We start from the raw sequence: 23,087 nt of genomic DNA, 5'->3' as shown, positions 1-23,087 counted from the left end.
CATGGCCGCTGAGCCTGCGCGTCCGGAGCCTGTGCTCCGCAACGGGAGAGGCCACAACAGTGAGAGGCCCGCGTACTGAAAAAAAAAAAAAAAAAAAAGAAAAGACCAGAGATAATACAGCTAACGCATGCAGCCCCTAGTGTGAGCCAGGTAGTGCCATAAGCATTTTACATTCATTATCTTATTTCATCCTCCCAACAGCCCTCTGGGGTGGGCACTACTATCGTCCCTGTTTTATAGATGAGGAAACTGAGGCACAGGGAGATTAAGTAACTTGCTTAAGGTCACAGGGCAATTTTAAGTTATTTTAATTGTAAGTGGAAATTTTGCTCCAGAGGCTGAGCTTTTAACCACTAAGCTATACTGCCTCTCATATAGTAATAGCTCATATTATATTGCCCCTACTATGTGCCAGGCTCTGATCTAAGCACTGTGTGTGCGTGTGTGTGTGTGTGTATGTGTACATATATATGATTCATTTGCAACTCATATTTATAACTTCTATTATGCACTCTGAACATTATGAGATTTAATGTGTGTAAAGTGTATATAGTAGGTGCTTAATAAACAATAGTTGTAAGTGTATGCTCACCCCAATCTGCTATGAATTTATTCAGCAATCACTTATTAGGCACCTCCTCTGTGCCAGGCTCTATGCAAGCACTGGGGTACAGGGTGAATGAGATCCGAGGTTTCCCCCCATCAAGTTTATAGTCTAGCAGTAGAGAGAAAGATGACAGCAGCTCCTGATTCCCTAGCACTTGCTCTATGTCAGGCGCTGCATCTTCGTGCACAGGGAGACGGCCTTGTAAGCATGATATCATTTATTCCCCACAGCCACCAGTGTGGTAAATGTAATTAATATGCACATTTGACCAAAAGGGAAACAGAAGTTCAGAGAGGTAAGGTCCACGCCTGATGTGTGGCTGACCTCAGAACCCACGATCTTTATGACGATGCTCTGGCAGGATCTGTGCCACGTGGGGTAGCAGGTGCTCTGATGGGAGAAGCCAGGGGGCTGGGGGACCCCCAGAGGAGAGACCTCTACCCAGACAGGGTTGGGAAAGGAGGGCAGCTCAGGCAGTATTCTTGGAGGAGGTGATGACTGAGCTGAGCCCTGAGGGTGATGACTGGCATGAATGGGGGGGTGGGGAAGCATGTCATGGTCACTCTCGAGTAATTTCTGTGCCAAAAAAAAAAAGGGGGACTACCCTGGCGATACAGTGGTTAGGACTCAGTGCTTTCACCGCGGGGGGCCCGAGTTTGATCCCTGGTCGGGGAACTAAGATCCCACAAGCGGTGCGGCGCGGCCAAAAAAAAAATTCTGTGCCAGGTCCTCCTCCTCTGGAAGCCACCCCTTCTTACCCAGCCTTCCTCTGAGCCAGTGGAGGTCTTCTCTTCGGCACTATCACTTGGTATCTGGATCGGGCCATTTTCCCTGTTAGCTGAAGCCATTCACTCAAGGGTGGGGCCTCGGCTTTCATCCCTGGGCGGCCTGCCAGGGTCACTGCAGCACGTGCTCCTACAGGTAGTGCTGGGCACAGCTGTGGGCACACAGGTGTCAGCCTCAGCGAGAGGCCTCTGGGGGACCATCCCCCCCCCCCCGTTTCCACCCACTGGCCCAGCTGCCTGAGGCCACTACCTGCCAGGCTGGGCCCCTCATAGCGACCCCCCCCACACTCCTTTCTGCAGTTTATTTCCGAGCCCTGGTAAATTTCACTCGCTCCATCGACTACAGCCCTCAGCTGGAGGATGCAGGCTCCGAGGAGTTCCGAGAGGTGTCCGAGGCTGTGGTAGACACGGTGAGGTGAAGGGGCTTTGGGGAGCTCCCCGAGTAGGGCAGGGCGGGACTGAAGGTGGGGTGAAGGGATCTGGAGGCTGATGGTGCTGTGTCCCTCTCCAGCTGGAGTCAGAGTACTTGAAGATTCCTGGAGACCAGGTTGTCAGTGTGGTGTTCATCAAGTGAGAAGGGTCCCCTGGGGTGGGGGGTGGGGGCTGGTGAGGGACTGACAAGGATGGGGAGGGGCCGGGCGCCAGGAGGGGAGGCAAGAGAGGCCTAATGGGCTGAACCTCTATTGGTAGAAATTCGGGAATCGGTAGGGGTACAATTTGGACTTTAAGTTGCCTTGCATGGGGTACAGGCTATCCAGAAGCAGGGGGAGAGTCAAGAGATCAGGTCTGAGCGTCAGGCAGGGGGCCAAGGGAGGAGCTGAGACCCCAGGCGTCTTCCTCACCCTGCTGCCCTGCCCCCCACACCCGTCCCTAGGGAGCTGGACGGCTGGGTCTTTGTGGAGCTGGATGTGGGCTCCGAAGGGAATGCAGATGGGGCTCAGATTCAGGAGGTGCTCCACACCGTCATCTCCAGTGGCTCCATCGCCTCCTACATCACCTCTCCCCAGGGATTCCAGTTCCGACGCCTGGGCACAGGTGAGCCCGCCCTGGAACTGAGGGTCACCTCCTCCAATTTCTCAGACTCATGTGGGCCCCCTTCCAGTGTCACTACCGTGGGCTCTCCTAGCGTGGCCTTGCACACCACTAGGGACAGGGAGCTCACTACCTTATGAGTCTGCCCCATCCATCTTTATGCAGTCTTGGCTTGGGTTGAGCAACCTGTGTTTCCTCTAACATGTACTCAGTAGACCCAACTTCCACTCTCTATTAACCTCTCTATGTCGACAATAGGTAATAATAATTCCTTTCTTCATACAGTGCTTTCAGGTCCAAAAACACTTTTGTGTTTAATAATAACCAACAATTCTTCACTGACCGTTCAGTCTTCATAAGAATTCCTGTGAAGCAGATATTATTTCTCCTGTTTTAGAGATGAGGGCACTGAGGCCCAGCGAGGAAAAATGATTTATCCAAATCCACATACACAGATAGTGCAAAAGCCAGAATGTAAACCAAACCCTGTGTCTCTGCTGGTCTTGCCAGAACCTGTGATGAGACGAGCTGAGAAACGCAGCTCAGAAAGAACAGGAAACTGGCCCCAGGCCACACAGCTGTTAGATGCGCAGGCCCGGCCTTCGTACCCTCAAGTCAGCCCAGCTTTCTCTTTTTCTTTTTTCTTTTCTTTTTTCTTTTATTTCTTTTGTACAGCAGGTTCTTATTAGTTATTCATTTTATACAGGCCCAGCTTTCTTTCCACTGCACCCTCTGTCTCCTGTTTCAACTCCCTGAGTGTTTTCTTCTCCAGGCCAAGCAGTCCCAGTTCATTCCTCACAAGCTACAGTTCCCATCCCATCCCAGTCTCCATCTCAGTCCTCTCTCTGGGAAATGTCACCATCCCGGACTAAGCGGAACCCAGAACTGAACAAACTTCATCCCTACCATAGTGTCGCCCAATCAGAAAAAAAGGGTGAAATCATTTGTTCTGCACGTAAAACCTCAGTCCATGTGCCCGAAGATCAAGCTTGTTCTTGGGCATCCCCAGGCCCAGGTCTGAAGATTGCTGAGGCTCCAGTCCTCTTATCCCCACTTTCCAATGAGTCCTCCTGGCTAGGGATGGTAGGATGGGCTTGGTTCAGCCCTGCAGCCCATAGCCCCCAGGTCCCAGGTGGGCCGGCTGCTGATCACACCTTCCTTTCCAGCACAGACACCCCCGCCCCCCCTGGCCGCTGTGGTGGCCGCAGTGACACCAGGTGAGAGTGTAAGCCAGACCCAGCCTGAGCCGGGTAACTAGACGAGCTAATGGATGGAGGGGAAGGAAGGATGAGGGCAAGATGGCTGGGCATAGCCCACAGGCCGCCCCTCCTCCCCTTCCTCCGCATCCTCTCTAGGCCTGGTTGTGCCCCGCACGTGTGTGCTGTGGTCATTGCATGGTGTGGTGTGTTAACTGTGTGTGGGGTTTGTGTAAGGGATGGGTGAGGCCACTGCCACATAGCCCACATCCCACATGTGCTGTGGATGTGTTCACCACGTGCTCTGTGCCCTCGCTGAGTCTGCCAGAAACCACGTGGCCTGACACGGAGCCCCAAAGCCCCTTCCCAGCTCTGCAGCGCCTGTGCCACCCGTGACATTTTCTGCCAACCTCCTGCCTGCCTCTCTGACTGTCCCACACCCCCGCAGTGCCCCAGTTCCCAAGGGTCTGCACCGAGGCGGAGTTTGCCTGCCACCGCTACAATGAGTGTGTGGCCCTGGAGTATCGCTGTGACCGGAGGCCTGACTGCAGGGACATGTCTGATGAACTCGATTGTGGTGAGGGGCGGTCTGGGGACACGGTGGCCTCCAAGTCAGTCCGGGGCTGCGAGGGTTTGCTGCAGGCAAAGGGGTCTGTGGGAGGTGGGCAGGGACACAGGAGGGGTGATAACAGGGTCAGGGCCTGGGGAGTGGCAGGGGGCGAGGGGTGAGGAGCCACCCCTTCATGCCAACGCTAAGCGGGCTCTGTCCACAGAGGAGCCAGTCCCCAAGCTCAGCTCGCAGCCACCACCTCTGGCGGAGACACCACCTGTACCGTCCCAGCCGGAGGCAACCATCCCATGGCAGCTCCCAGCCACCCCTGCTCCCCAGGTTGTGTTCCCCAGTCCAGGCAGGCCCGTGCCTTGTGGGCCCCACGAGGCCACATGCCGCAGTGGGCACTGCATCCCCAAAGACTACGTGTGTGATGGGCAGGAGGACTGCAGGGACGGCAGTGACGAGCTGGACTGCGGTGAGGGCCGGGCAGGGGCGTGGGAGGGGATGCAGGGGGTGGGGAAATGGCCACTGAACCTTGCCTGGTCCCCCCAGGCCCCACCCCACCCTGTGAACCCAACGAGTTCCCCTGTGGAAACGGGCACTGTGCCCTCAAGCTGTGGCGCTGTGATGGCGACTTTGACTGTGAGGACCGCACCGATGAAGCCGACTGCCGTGAGTGTCCCGGTGTCCTTCCGGCATCTCCGGCCCATTGGCCTAGCTCCCTGAGCCCCAGCCCTTCGAGGGCAGGTCTGCGTGCTGTCCCTGGCTGAGTGGTAGAGGCCCTGGGGACAAACTTTAAGGTTTATCTCTCTTTGACTCTGAGCTGGCCTTTGTAGCAAGCAGTAGACTACCCGTGGTTAATGTCTCTTTATTTATTTTGTTACCATTCATCTTCTCTTTGTCATATATGCTTGTGTGGGGGTCAGACGAGTAGGCTTGATACACGAGCGTCCCTTGATGAAGGGGTGGGGTCCTTGATGTATGTGTGAGTCAAAGCCTTCCTCTTACGGGTCTAGAGTTTTTTCATCTAGAGCTGGTTCTGAGTTATTTGTTCCTCCATCTGCCCAGCTTTTCATCCATGTGACCATTCAACTATCCACTATCTGTCCGTCCATCTGTCCAGCATCTTTCCTCTCTTGCATCCATTTATTCACCCACGCACTCATCCAACTGTCCATCCATCCATTATTTATCTGCAAAGTTCTTCATCAGTCTGTCTACCTATCTACGTATCCAGCATCCTTCCTTCTGTCCATTTCATCATCCGTTCTATCATCCATCAATCTGTTGTCTGTCCATCCATCCATTTGTCCAACATCCTTCCTGCCACCCTGTGTTCATCCGTCCATCTATCATCCATCCATGCATTATCCGTCTTGCCAGCTCTCCGGGCAGCCAGCCATTCATATAGCCAACATCTTTCCTTCCTCCTCTTCATCTGTTCAGCCATCTATCCATTGCTCGTCCATCCATCTAGTCAATGTTATAAACGTTATGACAGTCAAATGGGTGAGACTGGAGACTCAGAGACCATATCAGGTAGCATCTTGTGGTTTCTGTCCTATGAGGTGAACCCTGGGGCTTATTAGTCCAAGATTGAGGATAATCTTCTAACCATTGCTCTGTGATCCTGGGTCACATGTTTGAGTGCGTGTTGACATTCCTAGGGTCTGCTGGTCCGGCTTCTCCTCCTTGCCTCCCCTCACCTTCCCTGCTCTGCAGCAAACCCTGGAGAGAAGCAGCGTCGTGCTGCAGACTGACAGAGTTTTATGATGCCCTTTTGTGGCTCTGAGCTTGCCTGACAACATGGCCCTTTGGGACAGAGAAGTAATTGAGGGTTTTAGTTGAAAAGCCCTTCTCAGAGGCCTCTGCGGGGGAACAGTCTAAGGAAGACCAAGTCCTTGTTGACAGAGCGCAGAACAGAGAGCATGAAAGCCAGATGACTTTGGGGGCTCGTGGGGTGTTGGGACAGAAGCCCCCGAGGGAGTGGGAGTAGGTGGCTGCCTGCCGGTCTCCTCTCTGTGCCTTCTCTGTGGACGGGTGACCTCTACTCCTGCACCACTCTGCCCTTTCTGTCCCTGCCTGTGTGTCTGTATCACGCTCAATCTTCCAGAAATAGAATGTCAGTTACCATCTACTAGAGATGTCTAGCTGGGGCCCAGCCCTGGGGCCACGCCAGCTCCAGGCCTCTGGCCAGTCCCTAGATGGCCTCAGGTCAGGCTACTTAGAGGGGTCCAGAGCAGCGAGGTCCAGGCTGCGGCAGGCCCTCGCAAAACCCTTCCAGTAGCCAGAACTGCCCAGGTGTTCCCGGCGTCCAGAGATCCTGGCCACTGGGGCTGTGCCTTTGACCAGCGGTCTTGTGCTTCTCTGGTGGCTGGCTGTGGGAGGAGCTGAGTGACTGTGGCGTGCCAGGTAGAACTGCCTTGGGGAACGCAGTTAGAGTGTGCTTCATTGCTGACCGGTGACCGTGACGTTGTGGACGGCGTCGTGGCAGCAGAGTCTGGGTCTGGGCCTGGTCAGGGCAGCTGTGTTGTCATGTGGGCGAGATGAGACAGTGATCCTGGGGACACCTGGGGAAGGTGGGCAGGGTGGGCTGTTGGGCATGGGTAGGTAATGGGGGGTCCTCCCTGAGGGCAGTGCCCACTGCCCACACCACCTGGCTCTGTCCCCAGCCGCCAAGCACCCCGAGGACGTATGCGGGCCCACGCAGTTCCGCTGTGTCTCCACAAGCACGTGCATCCCGGCCAGCTTCCACTGTGACGACGAGAGCGACTGTCCCGACCGCAGCGACGAGTTTGGCTGCAGTGAGCGGGGAGCTGGGCGGCAAGCTCTGGGCCCTGGGCCCCTCCCCACCGTCTCTTCTCCGGCCTGGCTCCTCTGAGCCATTGCCCCACCCCCACCCCGCTCCCCCTCCCTTTGCCCCTCCCACCCCTCACTTCTGCTCGCATCTCCCAGTGCCTCCCCAGGTGGTGACCCCTCCCCAAGAGTCGGTCCAGGCTTCCCGGGGCCAGACAGTGACCCTCACCTGTGTGGCCATCGGCGTCCCGACCCCCATCATCAACTGGAGACTCAACTGGGGCCACATCCCCTCTCATCCCAGGTACAGCTCTGGGCCCCGGCAGGAGCTGGGGGTGTGGCGGAGGTGCGGCCAGGGGTCCAGGCCTGACCCCCACCTCTGTCTCGGGGCCCACCAGGGTGACAATGACGAGTGAGGGAGGCCGTGGCACGCTGACCATTCGTGATGTGAAGGAGGGAGACCAGGGCGCCTACACCTGTGAGGCCATGAACACCCGAGGCATGGTGTTCGGCATCCCCGACGGTGTCCTGGAGCTTATCCCGCAGCGAGGTACGGCCCATGGGCAGGTGGGCACCGGGCGTGGGGCTGGAGCCGGGGCTGCCTGCCTGGGACCGGCCGTAGCCTGCTCCCTTGCCGCCCCACAGGACCCTGCCCCGACGGGCACTTCTACCTGGAGCACAGCGCCTCCTGCCTGCCCTGCTTCTGCTTTGGCATCACCACCGTGTGCCAGAGCAGCAGCCGCTTCCGAGACCAGATCCGGCTGCGCTTTGACCGGCCCAGTGACTTCAAGGGTGCGTTGGTGGATGGGAGGCAAGCGGCAGGCTCCAGCGGGCTCAGAGTGCAGACATGGGAGAGCAGCATGCCCTGGACACGTGGAGCCAGTTCAGGGAGGGACACGGCATTGCTGAAGAAATGCTGAGCCCTGTAAGAAGAGCATTTCAGGGGAAAACAAACATTTTTAGGAAAAGCCAAACCCACAGTTGATATTCGCCTGCGTTAGGTGACGATGAGGATGGGCTCTGGAGCCGGAGTCCGTGTTCAAATCCTGACCCTGACCCTTACTGCCTGTGTGCCCTTAGCCAAGTTACTATCTTGTGTCTCAGTTTTCTCATCTACAAAATGGGGATAAAATATTAACTACCCAGGTTGTTACAAGGACTTAATGGATTAATATGCATAAGCCACTGAGAACAGTGCTTGGTCCCTGGTAGGTGCCCAGTAAGTATTCCTGCTGTCATCCTCACTGTCCTCATCATCCTCACCCTGCAGAATGCAGAGGCACCAGTGACCCCACAGCATTAAGAGCCAAGGCTTTGGCATCTTCCTAGCCCGGGGCTGACCTCCAGATGCACTAGTTACTGCCTGTGTGACTTTGAGACTCTTGGCTTCTTTGGGCCTGTTTTCCCAAACGTAAAGGCAGGGAGTTGGACTCAGTTCTCTCTGGCTCTGAGAGACAGAATGGCGTGGGCCCAGGCGTCAAACGGACCTGGGTTCAGGAACGTTGCCATTATCACAGAAGTGCCATCTCTTGGATGGTTGGTGCTTCCCTCGAGATCTGGGAGGTGCTGTAGAGAGAATCCGTGTGTGTGTGTGTGTGTGTGTGTGTGTGTGTGTGTGTAGGAGAGGGCTGGACTAGATGACCCGTCATAATAACAGCAACAGTAACAGCTAACCGAAGCCACTCTTACCCCCATTTTACAGACAGAGAAACTGAGGCCTTTGCTCAGATCACACATCTGGAGGGTGGTGGAACCAGGACTTGGGTGCCCATTCTTCAGCCCTGTGTAGCTCTGTACTGCCTCCTGAGGGCTGTTCCAACCCTGACAGTCCATGGATCTGTTGGCAAGCAAAGGCTCTGAAAAGTCCTGCTGCAAAAAATCCCCTTGATCTTTCCTTGACCCTGGGGTTCCCAGATGGTTCCCAGCCATCATTCTGAAGCATTGGCTTTGCCCAGAGCATGCTTTGGGAGACGCTTCAGAACTTCAGGAGGAAAAAAAAAACTTTGCTTTTATTTGACTTTGGGAGAGAGACTAACGTTCTCTCTAAATCACACTTCTCCCAAAACTTTCCCATCTCTCTGGGTTACAGCCCCTCAAGGGGGCTATCTCAGGCCAGAACATGCATGGCCCTCACCCCTCCCCTTTGCCACCCAGGCGTGAATGTGACGACGCCCACGCAGCCTGGCATGCCGCCCCTCTCCTCCACCCAGCTGCAGATCGACACCGCTCTGCAGGAGTTCCAGCTGGTCGACTTGTCCCGACGCTTCCTGGTCCATGACTCTTTCTGGGCTCTGCCTGAGCAGTTCCTGGGCAACAAGGTGACAGGCTGGGCTGCTGCCCTGGATGGGGAGGTGGCCGAGCCCTGCTGCACATGCCCAGAACCTGCCTGGGCTCCGCTCCCTCTGAAGCTGGGGGGCAGCAGGGTAGTCTTTGCTCTGGGAGACATGTTGTCTTGCCCCAGCGCAGCCCGCCGTGGGCAGCGGCTCATTCATTCAGGGCAGGGTCAGGCCTGCCGTTGTCAGGTTGGAAGGAATGCTGACTCAGCTGTTGGAAAGCCCTCTCGGATCACTCGCCACGTCTGAGCTGGGCCCAGTGCCCTCCTCCGGCCTCCCTGGGCACCTTTTACACAGTATTATCAGACTCCTCCCCCAAATTGGACTGAGCATCCCCAAGGCAGAACCCGTCGCACCCATCTCTGCTTCCCTGTGCCCAGCTCCGTGCTGGACACGCAGTACCGGCTATGCAGAGTGAGGGAGGAGGGGAACGAGTGGACACACAGTGGGAATCAAGCGTGCCCATGACTGGCCCAGCCCTGATCTGCCCTATCTCGGCCAGGTGGACTCCTACGGTGGCTCCCTGCGCTACAAGGTGCGCTATGAGCTGGCACGTGGCATGCTGGAGCCAGTGCAGCGGCCAGACGTGGTCCTGGTGGGCGCCGGACATCGCCTGCTGTCCCGAGGCCACACACCCACCCAGCCCGGTTCTGTGAACCTGCGCCAAGTCCACTTCTCTGAGGTGTGTGGGGCCTGATCCCTCAGGGCTGGCGGTGAAGGGGGTACAGTCTGGGCAGGTGCTGATGCATGACCCCTCCCACCTTTGTCCACACCCAGGAGCACTGGGTCCATGAGTCTGGCCGGCCAGTGCAGCGAGCGGAGATGCTGCAGGTGCTGCAGAGCCTGGAAGCTGTGCTCATCCAGACAGTGTACAACGCCAAGATGGCCAGCGTGGGGCTGAGTGACATCTCCATGGATACAACTGTCACCCACGCTACCAGCCATGGCCGCGCCCACAGCGTAGAGGAGTGCAGGTGCCTGACCCGGCAGGGCCGGGGACCACAGGGACCCTGGCAAAGATAGGGGAGAAACAGCAAGGCCTCATGGTTCTTGCAGCCACTGTCTTGATCCTGTCCCCACAGATGCCCCATTGGCTATTCCGGCTTGTCCTGTGAGAGCTGTGATGCCCACTTCACCCGGGTGCCTGGTGGGCCCTACCTGGGCACCTGCTCTGGCTGCAACTGCAATGGCCATGCCAGCTCCTGTGACCCTGTGTATGGCCACTGCCTGGTGAGTCATGCCAGCTGGCACTTGGATCCTGGCTAGGGGCAAGGGTTCAGTGGGAGGTTCAGGCTGAGGCTTCCTTGTACCCAGAGCTTAGCACAAGCCTCCAGAGTGACTGCCATGGCTGCCAGCCAAGCCATCATGACCTGTGGATGCGTTAACAGAGATATTATGTCCAGATAGGAGAGGTGAAAGAGCTACTCTCTTCCACCTTGGTCAGACCGATCCTGGAGAGTACTGTGTAAAGCACGGCCCTCAGCAGGGCATTCCTAAGAGGAAGGAGCCTACAAACCATACATTATGCCTTAGGAATGGTGGCGGAGCTGGGATTGTGGAGCTGACAGGAAGAAGCCTCAAGCGGGGAAAAACTGTTATCTCCAAATCCCTGAAGAGCTGTCAGGGGTAGAAGGAACGGCCTACAGAAGGCAAAACTAGCCAGTGGGTGCGGACTGGAAGAAGAATGTGGGTTTAGGTCAATACAAAGCAGGCGTTTGGAACCTTCTGTGGGACAGGCTGCCACGTGAGGTGGTGAGCTCCCCGTCAGGATGGAGCCGGGTGCTCCCCTGTCTGCAAAGCTGTGGGGTAGTTCCAGCATGATGGGAGGGGCTGATCCAGCTAGCCTCAAAGGCCCCCCTCAAGGAGCCCATCTGGTCCAACGTGGCCTCACGCTGGGGTCAGAGGGCTGCTCTGTAGAACCTGAACCACCGCCTCCCCTTCCTCCCAGAACTGCCAGCACAGCACAGAGGGGCCACAGTGCGACAAATGCAAGGCCGGCTTCTTTGGTGACGCCACCAAGGCCACGGCCACTGCCTGCCGGCCCTGCCCTTGCCCATACATCGACGCCTCCCGCAGGTCAGACCCAGCTCGAGATGGGGCACATAGGGCTGAGGGAGTGGGGAGTGCTGCAGGCTAGGGGCATCCTCTGGGCAGGGAGATGGGAGACCTGCCTGGGTGCAAATCTTCACCTGGTCGCTAAATTATACTAGGTCCCTTGACCTCTCCAGGCCTGCTTCCTTTTCCATACAATGGGCCCATCTGTCTTCCTAGTGTTGCTATGAGGCTGCAGACCAAGAGCAGGTGGGCTTCATAGCCTGCTGTGTCCCTGTGGACAGCAGTCATTCCCAGAGTGGGACTGTAAGCCCTCGCCTGGCCCATCATCGCAGCCCTGCCCCATGTCCTGTCTGCTTGGTACCCACAGGTTCTCAGATACCTGCTTCCTGGACACGGATGGCCAAGCCACGTGTGATGCGTGTGCCCCAGGCTACACGGGCCGCCGCTGTGAGAGGTGAGGGAGAGCCGGTGGGGGCTGGGAGAAGCAGGCCATCGTGGGTGGGGGCATGGGAGTGCCGTTGACAACCCTCTCTCTCCCCCAGCTGTGCCCCCGGATATGAGGGCAACCCCATCCAGCCCGGCGGGAAGTGCAGGCCCACCAGTGAGTACCGCAGCCACCATCCCCTGGCACCTCCCCGGGCTGCCCACCAGGCCCCAGTCCCCGAGTCCAGCACGAACCCCATGATCCTTGGAGAGCCGCCCCACTCTGTCCAGATTATGTCCATCCCACTCCCATCTTGCCTGCCCATACCTACTTTGTGTCTCCAGACCAGCAGATCGTGCGCTGTGATGAGCGAGGCAGCGCGGGGACCTCTGGGGAGGCCTGCCTCTGTAAGGTACGCGTGCCCTCCCCTCCCCCACCCCAGGGGCCTTGGGTCCCAGCACACAGCTGGGCGAGGGAGGAAGGAGGCTCCATGCTCTCCGTCGCTCCTTGGCCAGTGGGTGGTGACCTAGCTGCAGGCGGATGGGCCTGGTGGGCTCGTCTTCCCCTTCACGAGAGGTGACCCGGCATCAGGAAGGAGCACTGGTTTGGGGTGGCAGGTGACCTGGGTTCAAGTCTCAGGTCCTTTGCTAGTCATTCTTTGTGTGACCGTTGCAGCTGTACTGTACCTTTGCTTTAACCGTGCTTTCATTCCACATTGACACAATGGTGTAGCTAGTAGCATCACCCATTCACAGATGAGGAGATGGGGGCTCAGAGGAGGGAAATGGTTTGCATTGAGGGTGGGAGCATCAAGTGTCTGCAGAAAAAAGAACTGGGCAGATTTTAGAATCAGGCATTCCTGACGTTACATCCCAGAGTGGATTAGCAAGCTGAGGAACCCTGTGTAAATCATTTCCCATTCCTGAGCCTCAGTTTCCTCGTGTGAAGCATGGAGATGTCACATCCCTCTCAAGGGACTTAGAGGAGTTAAATGAGGTGCTGGTTGAATAGAAACTAGCACAGTTCATGAAACACTCCATTCATAGTAGCAGTAATTATTCTGACCACGTTGCTATATTTCAAGTCGAAAATTTATTCGTGAGCCCCCTAGCAACCAAAGAGAAAAGAGAAAAACGATTGGTTGTATAAGCTCCCGTTAATGAGGAATTATTGTTCACATGGTGGCCACCCTCATACGTGTGCTCTTTTCACGGCTCCCTCTGGCCTTGGGTTCCCATCTAGAATATGGGTGGATTGGACCGGAAGCTCCAGGCAGCCCCTCCTGTGGGCCACCCTGCAGCTCCCAGCTCTGTGCCTGCAGAGCAACGTGGTGGGGCGCCTGTGCAACGAGTGTGTCGCTGGCTCTTTCCACCTGAGCGCCCGCAACCCTGACGGCTGCCTCAAGTGCTTCTGCATGGGCGTCAGTCGCCAGTGCACCAGCTCCTCCTGGAGCCGCGCACAGGTACCTACACGAGGCGGGTGGTTTGGCAGACTGGCGGGACCGCCAAGCCCAGGGCTGGGTGGACCAAGGGCCAGTCACAGGCCACGGCCCCCATCCCGGCCTCTTCTCCCCCCCCCCCCCGCCAGGTGCTGGGGGCCTCTGAGGAGCCCACTCCGTTCAGCCTGACCAACGCCGCGGGCACCCACAACACCAGCGAGGGCATCTCGTCACCCATGCCCGGGGAACTGGTCTTCTCCTCCTTCCACAGCCTCCCGCCTGGGCCCTACTTCTGGAGCCTCCCTTCACGCTTCCTGGGGGACAAGGTGGGTGGGGGGTGGGAAGAGAAAGGGAATTCCAGGCAGCGTGGTACCTTTGGAGAAGAGGCGGAGGAGGTGGCCGGAGCAGTGGCAGGGCCCGACGGTGGGGGCCCCAGCTGAGCACCTGTCTGCCTTGTGTCCCAGGTGACCTCCTATGGCGGAGAGCTGCGCTTTACAGTGACCCAGCGGCCCCAGCCTGGCTCCGCGGCCCTGCACAGGCAGCCGCTGGTGGTCCTGCAGGGCAATAACATTATCTTGGAGCACCACACTTCCCAGGAGCCTAGCCCCGGCCAGCCCAGCACCTTCACCGTGCCCTTCCGAGAAGTGAGCAACGCCATCCCAGGAGACCCCCCCCGGGGGGGGGGGGCGGGCAGGCCCCCTGCCCCTCTCACTCAGGTGTCAGGCTGTCAGGGGTTGCAGCCCATAAGCTCTTTCCTCGGCAGCAAGCATGGCAGCGGCCTGACGGGCAGCCGGCCACGCGGGAGCACCTGCTGATGGCACTGGCGGGCATCGACACCCTCCTGATCCAGGCATCCTACACCCAGCGGCCAGCGGAGAGCAGGTGTCTGGGGCCCGGGGCGGGAGGACCGGAGGGGACTTGGGGGTGGCGCCAGGCTAAGCGGTGCGACGTGGTGCACCCAGACTGCCAGCTCTGCTGCTTTCTGGCTCTGCGGCCTTCTTGTGCCTCATCTTCCCCATCTGTAAAATGGAGATGATAACAGTACCTCCCTCAGAAGGCTTGTCTTAGATCGGGTCCCCAAGAAGCAAAGGCTGAGATGGGGATTTGGGTGCCCGTGATTGACAAGGAGAACCTGGGAGGGAGGGGCACAGGAGGGAGAAGTGGCCAGGCAAGGAAGCAGTGTCAGGTGAAGACCAGCCTCGGTCTCATCCCCATGGAGCCCTGCAGAGTCATCCTGCCTTGAGGCAGAGGGACTTTGGACCCTGGGTCAGTCTGTCATTGGTCACCCCAAGGGAGTGGGACAGTGTGACCTCTCCTGGCAAGGAATGCTCATTCCCTGGAGGAAGTTACAGGTATAAGCCTTTCACCACAGCCCTTGCAGCTGCTGGGGCATGGACGCCCAGTCAGGGGCCCCAGGAGCATCACAGCAGGGCTGCTGGGAGGATTAACGAGGTGATGGTGTGTAGGGCTCCAGGGGTGCCAGGCCCAGCGCGCGCTCATTCACAGTGGGTCTTGCCACACCCAGGGTCTCTGGCATCAGCATGGATGTGGCTGTGCCTGAGGACACCGGCCAGGACCCTGCACTGGAAGTGGAGCAGTGTACCTGCCCACCTGGGTACCGTGGCCCATCCTGCCAGGTGAGCCCTGGGCCCCACCCACCTGTCCAGCCAGCTCCCTCCACGGTGCTTGCTGGCTCCTCCTCCTTTAGCTCTCCCACCTCCCCAAGCCCACCCCAGCCATCCAGTGGTCCCTTCCCAGAATGGCCCCTGCTGAGGAAGTCCCTCCACCGTCATCTTCCTGCCCCCAGGACTGTGACACAGGCTATACACGCATGCCCAGCGGCCTCTACCTGGGCACCTGCGAACGTTGCAGCTGCCATGGCCACACAGAGGTCTGTGAGCCCGAAACAGGTTCCTGCCAGGTGAGTCCCACCCTCCTTCTTTCCTACCCCAGGGATCTGTGGCCTCCAGGGGCTCAGCCTCAACCCACGTTCTACCCCCCCCCCCCCCCCCACCGCAGGGCTGCCAACACCACACAGAAGGCCCCCGGTGTGAGCAGTGCCAGCCCGGATATTACGGGGATGCCCAGCGTGGGACACCACAAGACTGCCAGCCATGCCCCTGTCATGGAGCCCCCGCTGCTGGCCAGTGCGTCCAGTCCCTGCATGTACCTGCCCTTTCCTGAAACGTCCATTGCCCTGTCCCAGATTCCCTTCTTCCCAGACCCTTCTGAGAGGCAGTGGTTAAATCGTGGCCTCACCACTTCCTCAAGGTGTCACTTTGTATAAGATACACTTCTCTCTCTGGGCCTCAATTTCTTCATCTGTGAAATGGCGATAATGACGTACCTCCACCTTGGCCCCTGGTGTGAGCATGAGATGATGCCATGCAACTCTTAGCACGGAGCCTGGCATGTAGCTGGCACTCAGGACACGTTAACTCACATGCCCGCTCCTCCTCTCCCTCCTGCCCTGGTCCTAAAAGAAGAGCTGCTGACCTTCTAACTGGAAATTTGCCCCCCACACCCACAGAGCCACCCACACTTGCTTTCTGGACACAGATGGCCACCCCACCTGTGATGCGTGTTCCCCAGGCCACAGCGGGCGTCATTGTGAGAGGTGAGGCAGGTGCGGGCAGGGTGGGGAGCATGCAGGAGGGGCTGCCCCTGGAGTCAGGCTAGGCCCAGCCCTCCTGACCAGAAGGAACCAGAATCCGCCCACTCTGCCTCACAAAGGCCCCCAGAAGACAATCACCTCCTTTACCCGAAAGCCTAAACCTTTAGCCTGGCATTCGAGGCCCTCAGAGATCTGGGCCTGCAGTTTACCCCCCACTCCCAACACCCCCTGCCCCCCTGCCCCAACCAGGCCAGAATCTTCCCAGAAAACCCCTCATTCTTGCTGAAAGTCCTGGGTTTGAGGACTGACCATGCTGGGCATGTCCCTGCCCTTCTTCTCCCACCTATTTCCCCATCTGTGAAATGGGTGAGTTAGGCTAACAGTTTCCTTCCAGCACTCTGAGGTCATTGAGTCCAATACGGGGGGCCCCCAGCACAGTCCCGGATTCTCTGGTTCTTCCCTCCATTCACCCAGTGCTTTCTCTCACCACAGGTGTGCCCCAGGTTACTATGGCAACCCCAGCCAGGGCCAGCCTTGTCGAAGTGAGTCCGGTTGGGGAGGCTTTTGGGATCGGGCTACCCTAGGGGTGGAGCTAGGACAGAGCCTTTGTTCTCCTTCAACCTGTGGCAAGTGACTTTTACCTTTCTGAGCCTCGGCTTCTTTATCTGTAAAACGGGGGCAGTAAAAGGCCCACGTACCCCAGAGGGCTGCTGTGAATGTGTATGATGCCTGGGCGTGGTAGGTTCAGAAGCAAACGCTTCCTCTCTCAGGTGGCGAGTTAGATGCCCAGAGGGTGGTGAAAATGGGGATGCTCGGTGGCAGGTTTGGGGTTCCAGCTGTGCCTTCCCTCCACCTCAGGAGATGGCCAGTTGCCAGAGCCGACCGGCTGTGGCTGTGACCCCCAGGGCAGCGTCAGCGACCAGTGTGACTCTGCTGGACAATGCCAGTGCAAGGTTAGTACAAACCCCTGCCCTCCACGAGGCCCTGAACCGCAGCCACGGCGGTTGCCAGGCCTTCCCTGTCACCATACCCTCAGGGCTGTCCCTACGCCCCCGCCACCCTTCCTGGCAGGACGCATCTCTGCCCTACTGCTCGGGTCCTCGTGGGAAGTCAGGCAGCATCTGATGGGAGCTGGGGCCTAGGCATGGGGGCAGCAGGGGCTCCCCAGAACTGCTGGAAGTGGCTGGGAAGCCTGGCCTCAAAGGCTGCTGAAGGTGCAAGAGAGCCATCCAAGCTCCCCGCTCCCACCTTTCTACCCATCCTCCAGGCCCAGGTGGAAGGCCTCACCTGCAGCTATTGCCGGCCCCACCACTTTCACCTGAGCGCCAGCAACCCTGTTGGCTGCCTGCCCTGCTTCTGCATGGGCGTCACCCAGCAGTGCACCAGCTCTTCCTACACACGCCACCTGGTAAGAGCCCCTACACTGCCCCGGCACCGGGGCCTGCTGCCGGCCTCTCCTGGCTCATCACTAGGTCAGGGCAGGTGAGAAGCCTAGCCCAGTGGCATCCCCATGCCTCCGTCACTGCCCATGATCCCAGCAACCCTCGCCCCCGCCCCTAATGCCCTCCCCATGACCCCATTATTGCTTATGTCATCACTGACCCCAACCCCCTCCTTCCCTGAAATGTCCTCTCCATTTCCCCATTATTTCTGTCCTAGCCCTGGTCTCACCATCCCCCCGTTCCCCACTCTAATGCCCATCCCCACCCCTCCCCCACCAAGGTGCCTGCCCCAGTGCCCAGGCTGACCCTTGTCCTTCTGCTGCCAGATCTCCACCCACTTTGCCCCTGGGGACTTCCAAGGCTTCACCCTGGTGAACCCACAGCGGAACAGCCACCTGACAGGAGGCTTCACCGTGGAACCGGTGCCCGAGGGTGCCCAGCTTACTTTTGGCAACTTCGCTAACCTTGGCCACGAGTCCTTCTACTGGCAGCTGCCGGAGACATACCAGGGAGACAAGGTGTGACATGCAGCAGGGCCTGGCAGACCCTGCCTGATCGCCAGCTCTGAGCCAGGCCCCTGCCAAGCCCTGGGGCCAGCAGGGACTCAGACACGAGTTGGCCTCAGAGCAGTTTGGGCTGGCAGGGAGGCATCAGCCATGTCATGGTTAAGCATGCAGCCTTTGGGGTCACATAGGCCTCGGTCTAAACCCAGCCCTGCCGCTTCCCAGCTGGCTGCCTTTTGATAAACCTCAGCTCCAAAGCAGTTCGGAGGATTAGAGCTCATGCCTGGTGCATAATAAGTGCTCGCCTGTTAATGATTATTAGCTTTCGCGCAGTTAGTCAACAAACAGGTCCTGAGCGAGGCCCTGGAAACACAAGGACAAGTGAGACACAGTTTCAGTTTCATTCATTTGCTCACACATGGAATTCCCTCTGTGCTGTCAACCCTGTGCTTGGTGTTGGGTAATTCTTATTAGAGGTCATATCTACTGATCTCTTACTTGCTGGGCACTGTTGCAAGCACTTTTACATGTCATAAATCACAACTGTATGAGCTAAGTACAACTACTGCCCTGTTGCGTAAGTGAGAAGACTGAGGTGAGAGAGGTTAGGTGACTTGCCTGGGCTCCCACAGCCTGAAGGTGGCAATGCTGGGATTCCAACCAGGTCAGAGGCCGCCCTTAAATACTACACTAGTCAGAGTCTTTGCTCCTCCAGTGTCATGGTCTAGCGCGGAGGTGATGGGGCGATGGTGTTAGTGGCACGGTGGGATGCAGGGTCTTGGGCTGGACTCCAGGACGGCCGCCCAAATGGGTTCTGTGAGTGGTCAGAGCCACCTGGGGGCACCCAGCGAAAGTGGGCCTTGGTACAGGCATCCCCTGCTGGCTGAGGCCGGCGTTCAAGCAGATGTGTCCCCACGCCCAGGGCCCCAGGAAGGTCAGGGACACTTAGGAGGGGGTGTTCAAGGCTGCCCTGTCCCTGTTCCTTGGACAGACCCACGTATCCCAGCCTCCTCCCAGGGCTGGCTGCCTTTTCTCCTCCTCTCCTGGCCTCCGTGTCTTCCTCCCTACTGCCCTGCAGCTCCAGACCTTTCTCTCTGTCTCTGACTCCCTCTCCTGGCATTTCCCTGTGCCCCACAGAGGGAGGCATATTTTGCGCGGACGCGACAGGCTCACCAGGTAGGCCCGCAACCTGAGTGGTGTGAAACTGATGTGACGTGGGCATGGTGTGTTCTTGGATGCCCTCAGCCCTGCGTGGGGAGATGCCCAGAGCCCCGGGCAATATGGGTCCACGTGGACCCAGGTCGTGACCGATGGCGCATGGTCAGGGCACTGCTGTGCCCAAGCCCTGTGAGAGCAGGAGTTAGAACCAGGAGGGGTGTGTGCCTCATCTACTGTGTGGTCTGGTCCTGGTGCCAACTGTCTGTGGCCAGAGTGGTGGCTGAGTTAGCCAGGAAGCTAACTTGATGCTAAACCACGTGACTATACCTGGCCCACCAGGTTACCCCTGCGCTGTCTCCCAAGCAGCCTCCGTTAACCATCTGTTGTGTATGGCCCTCCACGGCCTGCAGTTAACCCTGTGTGCCAGGCTGGGGAGGGGAGCATGCGTCTTTCTCCCCAGTCCGCGTGGGCCTTTCTGGCCACCATATCCACGGGGAGAGGACACCCCCCAGGGCTCCAGCTCTGGGGCTCTGGGAGGGTCTGAGCTGGCCTGTGCCCTCTACCCATCAGAACTGCACGTCCCTCTCAGAGGAGCAGTTGCAGGCAGCTGTGGCTGCTGGGAGGATCCTGGGGCCCCCACAGGGCAAGGGCCGGACACAGTGGCTGTCACGGGGGACAGCCAAGGCCTGGCTGGGGACAGCCTGTGTCTAAGGGCCCCAGGGAAGCAACCAGAGAGCACAGTCCAAGTAGGAGCTTGGGGCTGAGGCCCTGGCCTTCCTGGGTTATTTTCCCCCAGGCCAGGCCAGGCCCCAACCTGATGCCCGGACCACTCCAGTGTTGCCCTTGGGAAGCATTACAGAGCTGTGAGTGGCTTGGGCTGGTACCATGGGCATGCACGGAATGTGAGGCCCAAGGAGCCGTCTCAGCACCATATATGCCCCTGGGGCTGCCTCCAGCCCCTCTAGCCTGAGCTTGGGCGGAACTGTCTGCCCCTCTCTTACCAGGGGTACCCACTCTATGAGCTTCTCCCCGTAGTCCGGGCCCATTCCAGGGAGCTCCACCAGTCTCACGGGGAGCAAAAGGGCAGCAGGTGCAAAGGCCAGAGCGTCAGGCATCGGCACTTGTGAACAGATAGCACAGGCGTGGGCGGCTGGTTGGGCCTGGCACGACCTGGGGGCAGGCAGAGCCTCATGGTGTCCTTTCTGTCCTTCTGCTCCTTTCCTCTGTCCTCCCTCTCTCGGTCCCCCAGGTGGATGAGGCCCAGAGGCGGATGGATGCTGAGATCTGGCAGCTCCTTTCCAGCTTTGCTGCCCACCCCCAGGCCCCTCCCCAGGGGCTCTCGCCCCATCCCCAGCCGGCAGCTGCTCTGCAAGCAGCTCTGCTCTCCCCCTCCCGCTCCCCCTCCTCCTCTGCCTCTCTGTCTTCCTCAGCAGGCTCTCAGGTATGTGCCAAAGCACCCACCAAGGGACACCCCCCACACCCATCGTGTTTTCTAGACTTCAGTTTTTTCTGAACCAATTTCACAAATTCTGCCATTTCTGCACACCACTTGGACAGTTATTTACTCCAGTTTTTTCTTTCAGCCAATCATATACCAACTCAATTATGCTAGTTTTACATTTTTAAATACACATTAAAATAGCCACTAAATTTTATTTATTTATTTGTTAATTTATTTATGGCTGCGTTGGGTCTTTGTTGCTGCACGCGGGCTTTCTCTAGTTGTGGTGAGCGGGGGCTACTCTTCATTGCGGTGCGCAGGCTTCTCATGGCAGTGGCTTCTCTTGCAGAGCACGGGCTCTAGGCGCGTGGGCTTCAGTAGTTGTGGCACGCGGGCTCAGGAGTTGTGGCTCTTGGACCCTAGAGCACAGGCTCAGTAGTTGTGGCGCACGGCCTTAGTTGCTCCGCGGCATGTGGGATCTTCCCCGACCAGGGACTGAACCCGTGTCCCCTGCATTGACAGGTGGATTCTTAACCACTGTGCCACCAGGGTAGTCCCAAAATCGCCACTAAATTTTAAAATGTTCTCTGGTGTGCCCCGTAAATCATCGTGGGATCCACAAGGGGCATAGCACCAGATGTGAGGAGACACCGACCCAAACCACGGCCAGCGAGAGCAGTTGGGGTGTCTGGGTCTAGACAGGGGAGCAAGTTGTCCAAAGAGCTGGGCCAGGACCTGAGCTGTGGGGCTGGGGGTGGGGTTTCTATCCCTCTGCCCTCCTGGGTCTCCCTCTGGGGTCTGTTCTCACCCGCGTCGGGACCATCTCTGACCTTTTGGCCCCCGACCTGTTCGATCCACTCTCACCACCTGTCCTTCTGTCCTAGTTCTCTCTCTCCTACAAAGGCTTCTCTCTGCTTCCTGAAAGCCTCTATTATTGGCAGCTGCCCAAAGCCTTCCTGGGGAACAAGGTAACAAGGGTTTGGGGGTGGGGGTGGGGGAATAGGGGTGTCATCAAATCCTAAAATATCAGAGGGCCCTTTGTCAAAACCTTTTATGACACAAATGGGTAGACCAAGGCCCAGAGAGCGGTCCCACGTTCAGGTCAAAGTAGGGCTGAGATCAAACCCAGCTCAGCTCTTACCCTTCAGCGAGCCACAGTCCCCTGACAGAAAGGCTGTCTTAACTGGGAGGTGAGGCACCTCTTCTTTGGTTTCCCTTTACCCTGTATCCAGATCACTGACCTAGCTCTTGGGACTGCATTCATTCATTCAAGAAGCATTAAGTACTTACTGTGTGCTGTACTGTATATGGGCAGATTAAGACCCTGGCCTCCCAGAGTTCAATGTTACTCTGATTATCATTCCTGTCATGTCGGAATCACCGTCATCATCACTGTCATTATTAGTATTAGTATTGCATTTGTACTGGTATTGTTCCAGAAATGATGTAGAGTGCCTCTTAAGAATACACACAATATGCAATAAAATAACATTCAGAGAAGCAGACAAGACAGTCTGGTTCAGGGGGAAATGAAGGTAGGAAGCTTGCTGGAGCCAACGTGGAGCTGGGCGCATTGAGGGGAGTTAGCAAGCATTGAGGCTGTGTGCTCATCAGGCCCTGTGCTGAGTGCAGGGTTTTACGTGGCCTGCATTACTTAATCCTCATACTACCTTTCAAGGTAGGTATTATTTTTATTCCCATTTCCATAGGAGGAAAGTTGGGCTCAGAGAAGTTAAGTGACTTGCTCAAGGCTGTCCAGCCAATAGAGCTGGACTTGAACCCCAGTCTTAGACTGCAGGGTCTGCTCCCGTAGCCACCCTGCTGCACACACCTGCAGCTTGGTCCTAGACATGGCGATGAACTTGCTGGCATCCAAAGAAAACGGGAAACCAGCTGTTTCATGGTTATCTGGTTATGCCCCTAAATTCCTTACCTCGCCCTGAGCTTGTGGAGAACATCCTCAGGGCCTGTGTAGCCCAGGGCCTGGCATGTCATCAGTAGGTGTTTAATAAATGCTCACCAACTGAATGATCACAAATGAGCAAATGGGCTAGGCCTGACACAGTGTGGTATTGACCTGAACAACTGCCCTAGCGGCAGAGAGAAAGGAGAGTCCTGTGGGGCAGAGCTGGGGCCTTGGCTGCCCAGGTGGAAGCCCCCAGCAGCAAACATAAGGCTCTTCCAGTTGTGAGCAATAGGAAACCCGAGTCCAGCTGGCTTGCCCGCAACGAGTCCAGCTGGCTTGCCCGCAACGAAGAATCTATTGGCTCATGAAAGTACAAAGCCCAAAGATAGCTGGTATCAGGCATGGCTCGATCCAGGAGCTCATTAGGACTTTATCTCAGCTGGCATCATTCTCCAGCTTCCAATCTGACTAGTAAAGGGGGTTTTTCTGTTGCAGTAGAAAGGGCAGAAGTACCAGGTTCACATGTTCATCCCTGCTGGAGCAGAGACGGGGAGTGGTGGAATGTGCAGACTGGCCAGACCTGGCTCACGTCTCCACTTTAGAGGAGGAGGGGCCCCTCCAACCACACAGGCTGCCTGTAAAACATAGTTTCCTTTAAAGGAAACCAGGACTACAGTTTTCAAAACAACGGGGAAAATGGACTCTGAGCAAACAAACAAAAACCACCTACCCAGGAGGCAAGAGTTCTGAGGGGCAACTTGCAGCATCCCCTTGCCCCCGCCGTGGCTGAGAACTTTTGAACCT

General features: G+C 57.5%; 1 protein-coding gene across 1 annotated transcript in view; it reads left to right on the top strand.

Annotated features, from left to right (window-relative positions):
• Positions 1-23,087, top strand: part of HSPG2 (heparan sulfate proteoglycan 2) — a 102,038-nt gene that overhangs the window by 41,015 nt on the left and 37,936 nt on the right. The window contains exons 4-34 of the mRNA XM_060015721.1: positions 1,693-1,802; positions 1,904-1,962; positions 2,267-2,427; positions 3,591-3,641; positions 4,069-4,197; positions 4,394-4,648; positions 4,726-4,845; positions 6,846-6,977; positions 7,129-7,273; positions 7,368-7,519; positions 7,615-7,761; positions 9,124-9,287; positions 9,805-9,984; positions 10,080-10,276; positions 10,385-10,532; positions 11,251-11,378; positions 11,725-11,811; positions 11,900-11,958; positions 12,126-12,193; positions 13,103-13,243; positions 13,369-13,545; positions 13,684-13,863; positions 13,983-14,101; positions 14,745-14,856; positions 15,027-15,140; positions 15,239-15,366; positions 15,750-15,836; positions 16,326-16,375; positions 16,692-16,786; positions 17,101-17,241; positions 17,602-17,793. Coding sequence (XP_059871704.1) covers positions 1,693-1,802; positions 1,904-1,962; positions 2,267-2,427; positions 3,591-3,641; positions 4,069-4,197; positions 4,394-4,648; positions 4,726-4,845; positions 6,846-6,977; positions 7,129-7,273; positions 7,368-7,519; positions 7,615-7,761; positions 9,124-9,287; positions 9,805-9,984; positions 10,080-10,276; positions 10,385-10,532; positions 11,251-11,378; positions 11,725-11,811; positions 11,900-11,958; positions 12,126-12,193; positions 13,103-13,243; positions 13,369-13,545; positions 13,684-13,863; positions 13,983-14,101; positions 14,745-14,856; positions 15,027-15,140; positions 15,239-15,366; positions 15,750-15,836; positions 16,326-16,375; positions 16,692-16,786; positions 17,101-17,241; positions 17,602-17,793 — 4,028 coding nt within the window. The remainder of the gene's footprint in view (positions 1-1,692; positions 1,803-1,903; positions 1,963-2,266; positions 2,428-3,590; positions 3,642-4,068; positions 4,198-4,393; positions 4,649-4,725; positions 4,846-6,845; positions 6,978-7,128; positions 7,274-7,367; positions 7,520-7,614; positions 7,762-9,123; positions 9,288-9,804; positions 9,985-10,079; positions 10,277-10,384; positions 10,533-11,250; positions 11,379-11,724; positions 11,812-11,899; positions 11,959-12,125; positions 12,194-13,102; positions 13,244-13,368; positions 13,546-13,683; positions 13,864-13,982; positions 14,102-14,744; positions 14,857-15,026; positions 15,141-15,238; positions 15,367-15,749; positions 15,837-16,325; positions 16,376-16,691; positions 16,787-17,100; positions 17,242-17,601; positions 17,794-23,087) is intronic.

The sequence above is a fragment of the Delphinus delphis genome, chromosome 1 (assembly GCF_949987515.2).
Source record: "Delphinus delphis chromosome 1, mDelDel1.2, whole genome shotgun sequence".
Lineage (NCBI taxonomy): Eukaryota > Metazoa > Chordata > Mammalia > Artiodactyla > Delphinidae > Delphinus > Delphinus delphis.
The sequence above is the reverse complement of the archived record's forward strand: the minus strand, read 5'-3'. Positions and strand labels throughout refer to the sequence as shown.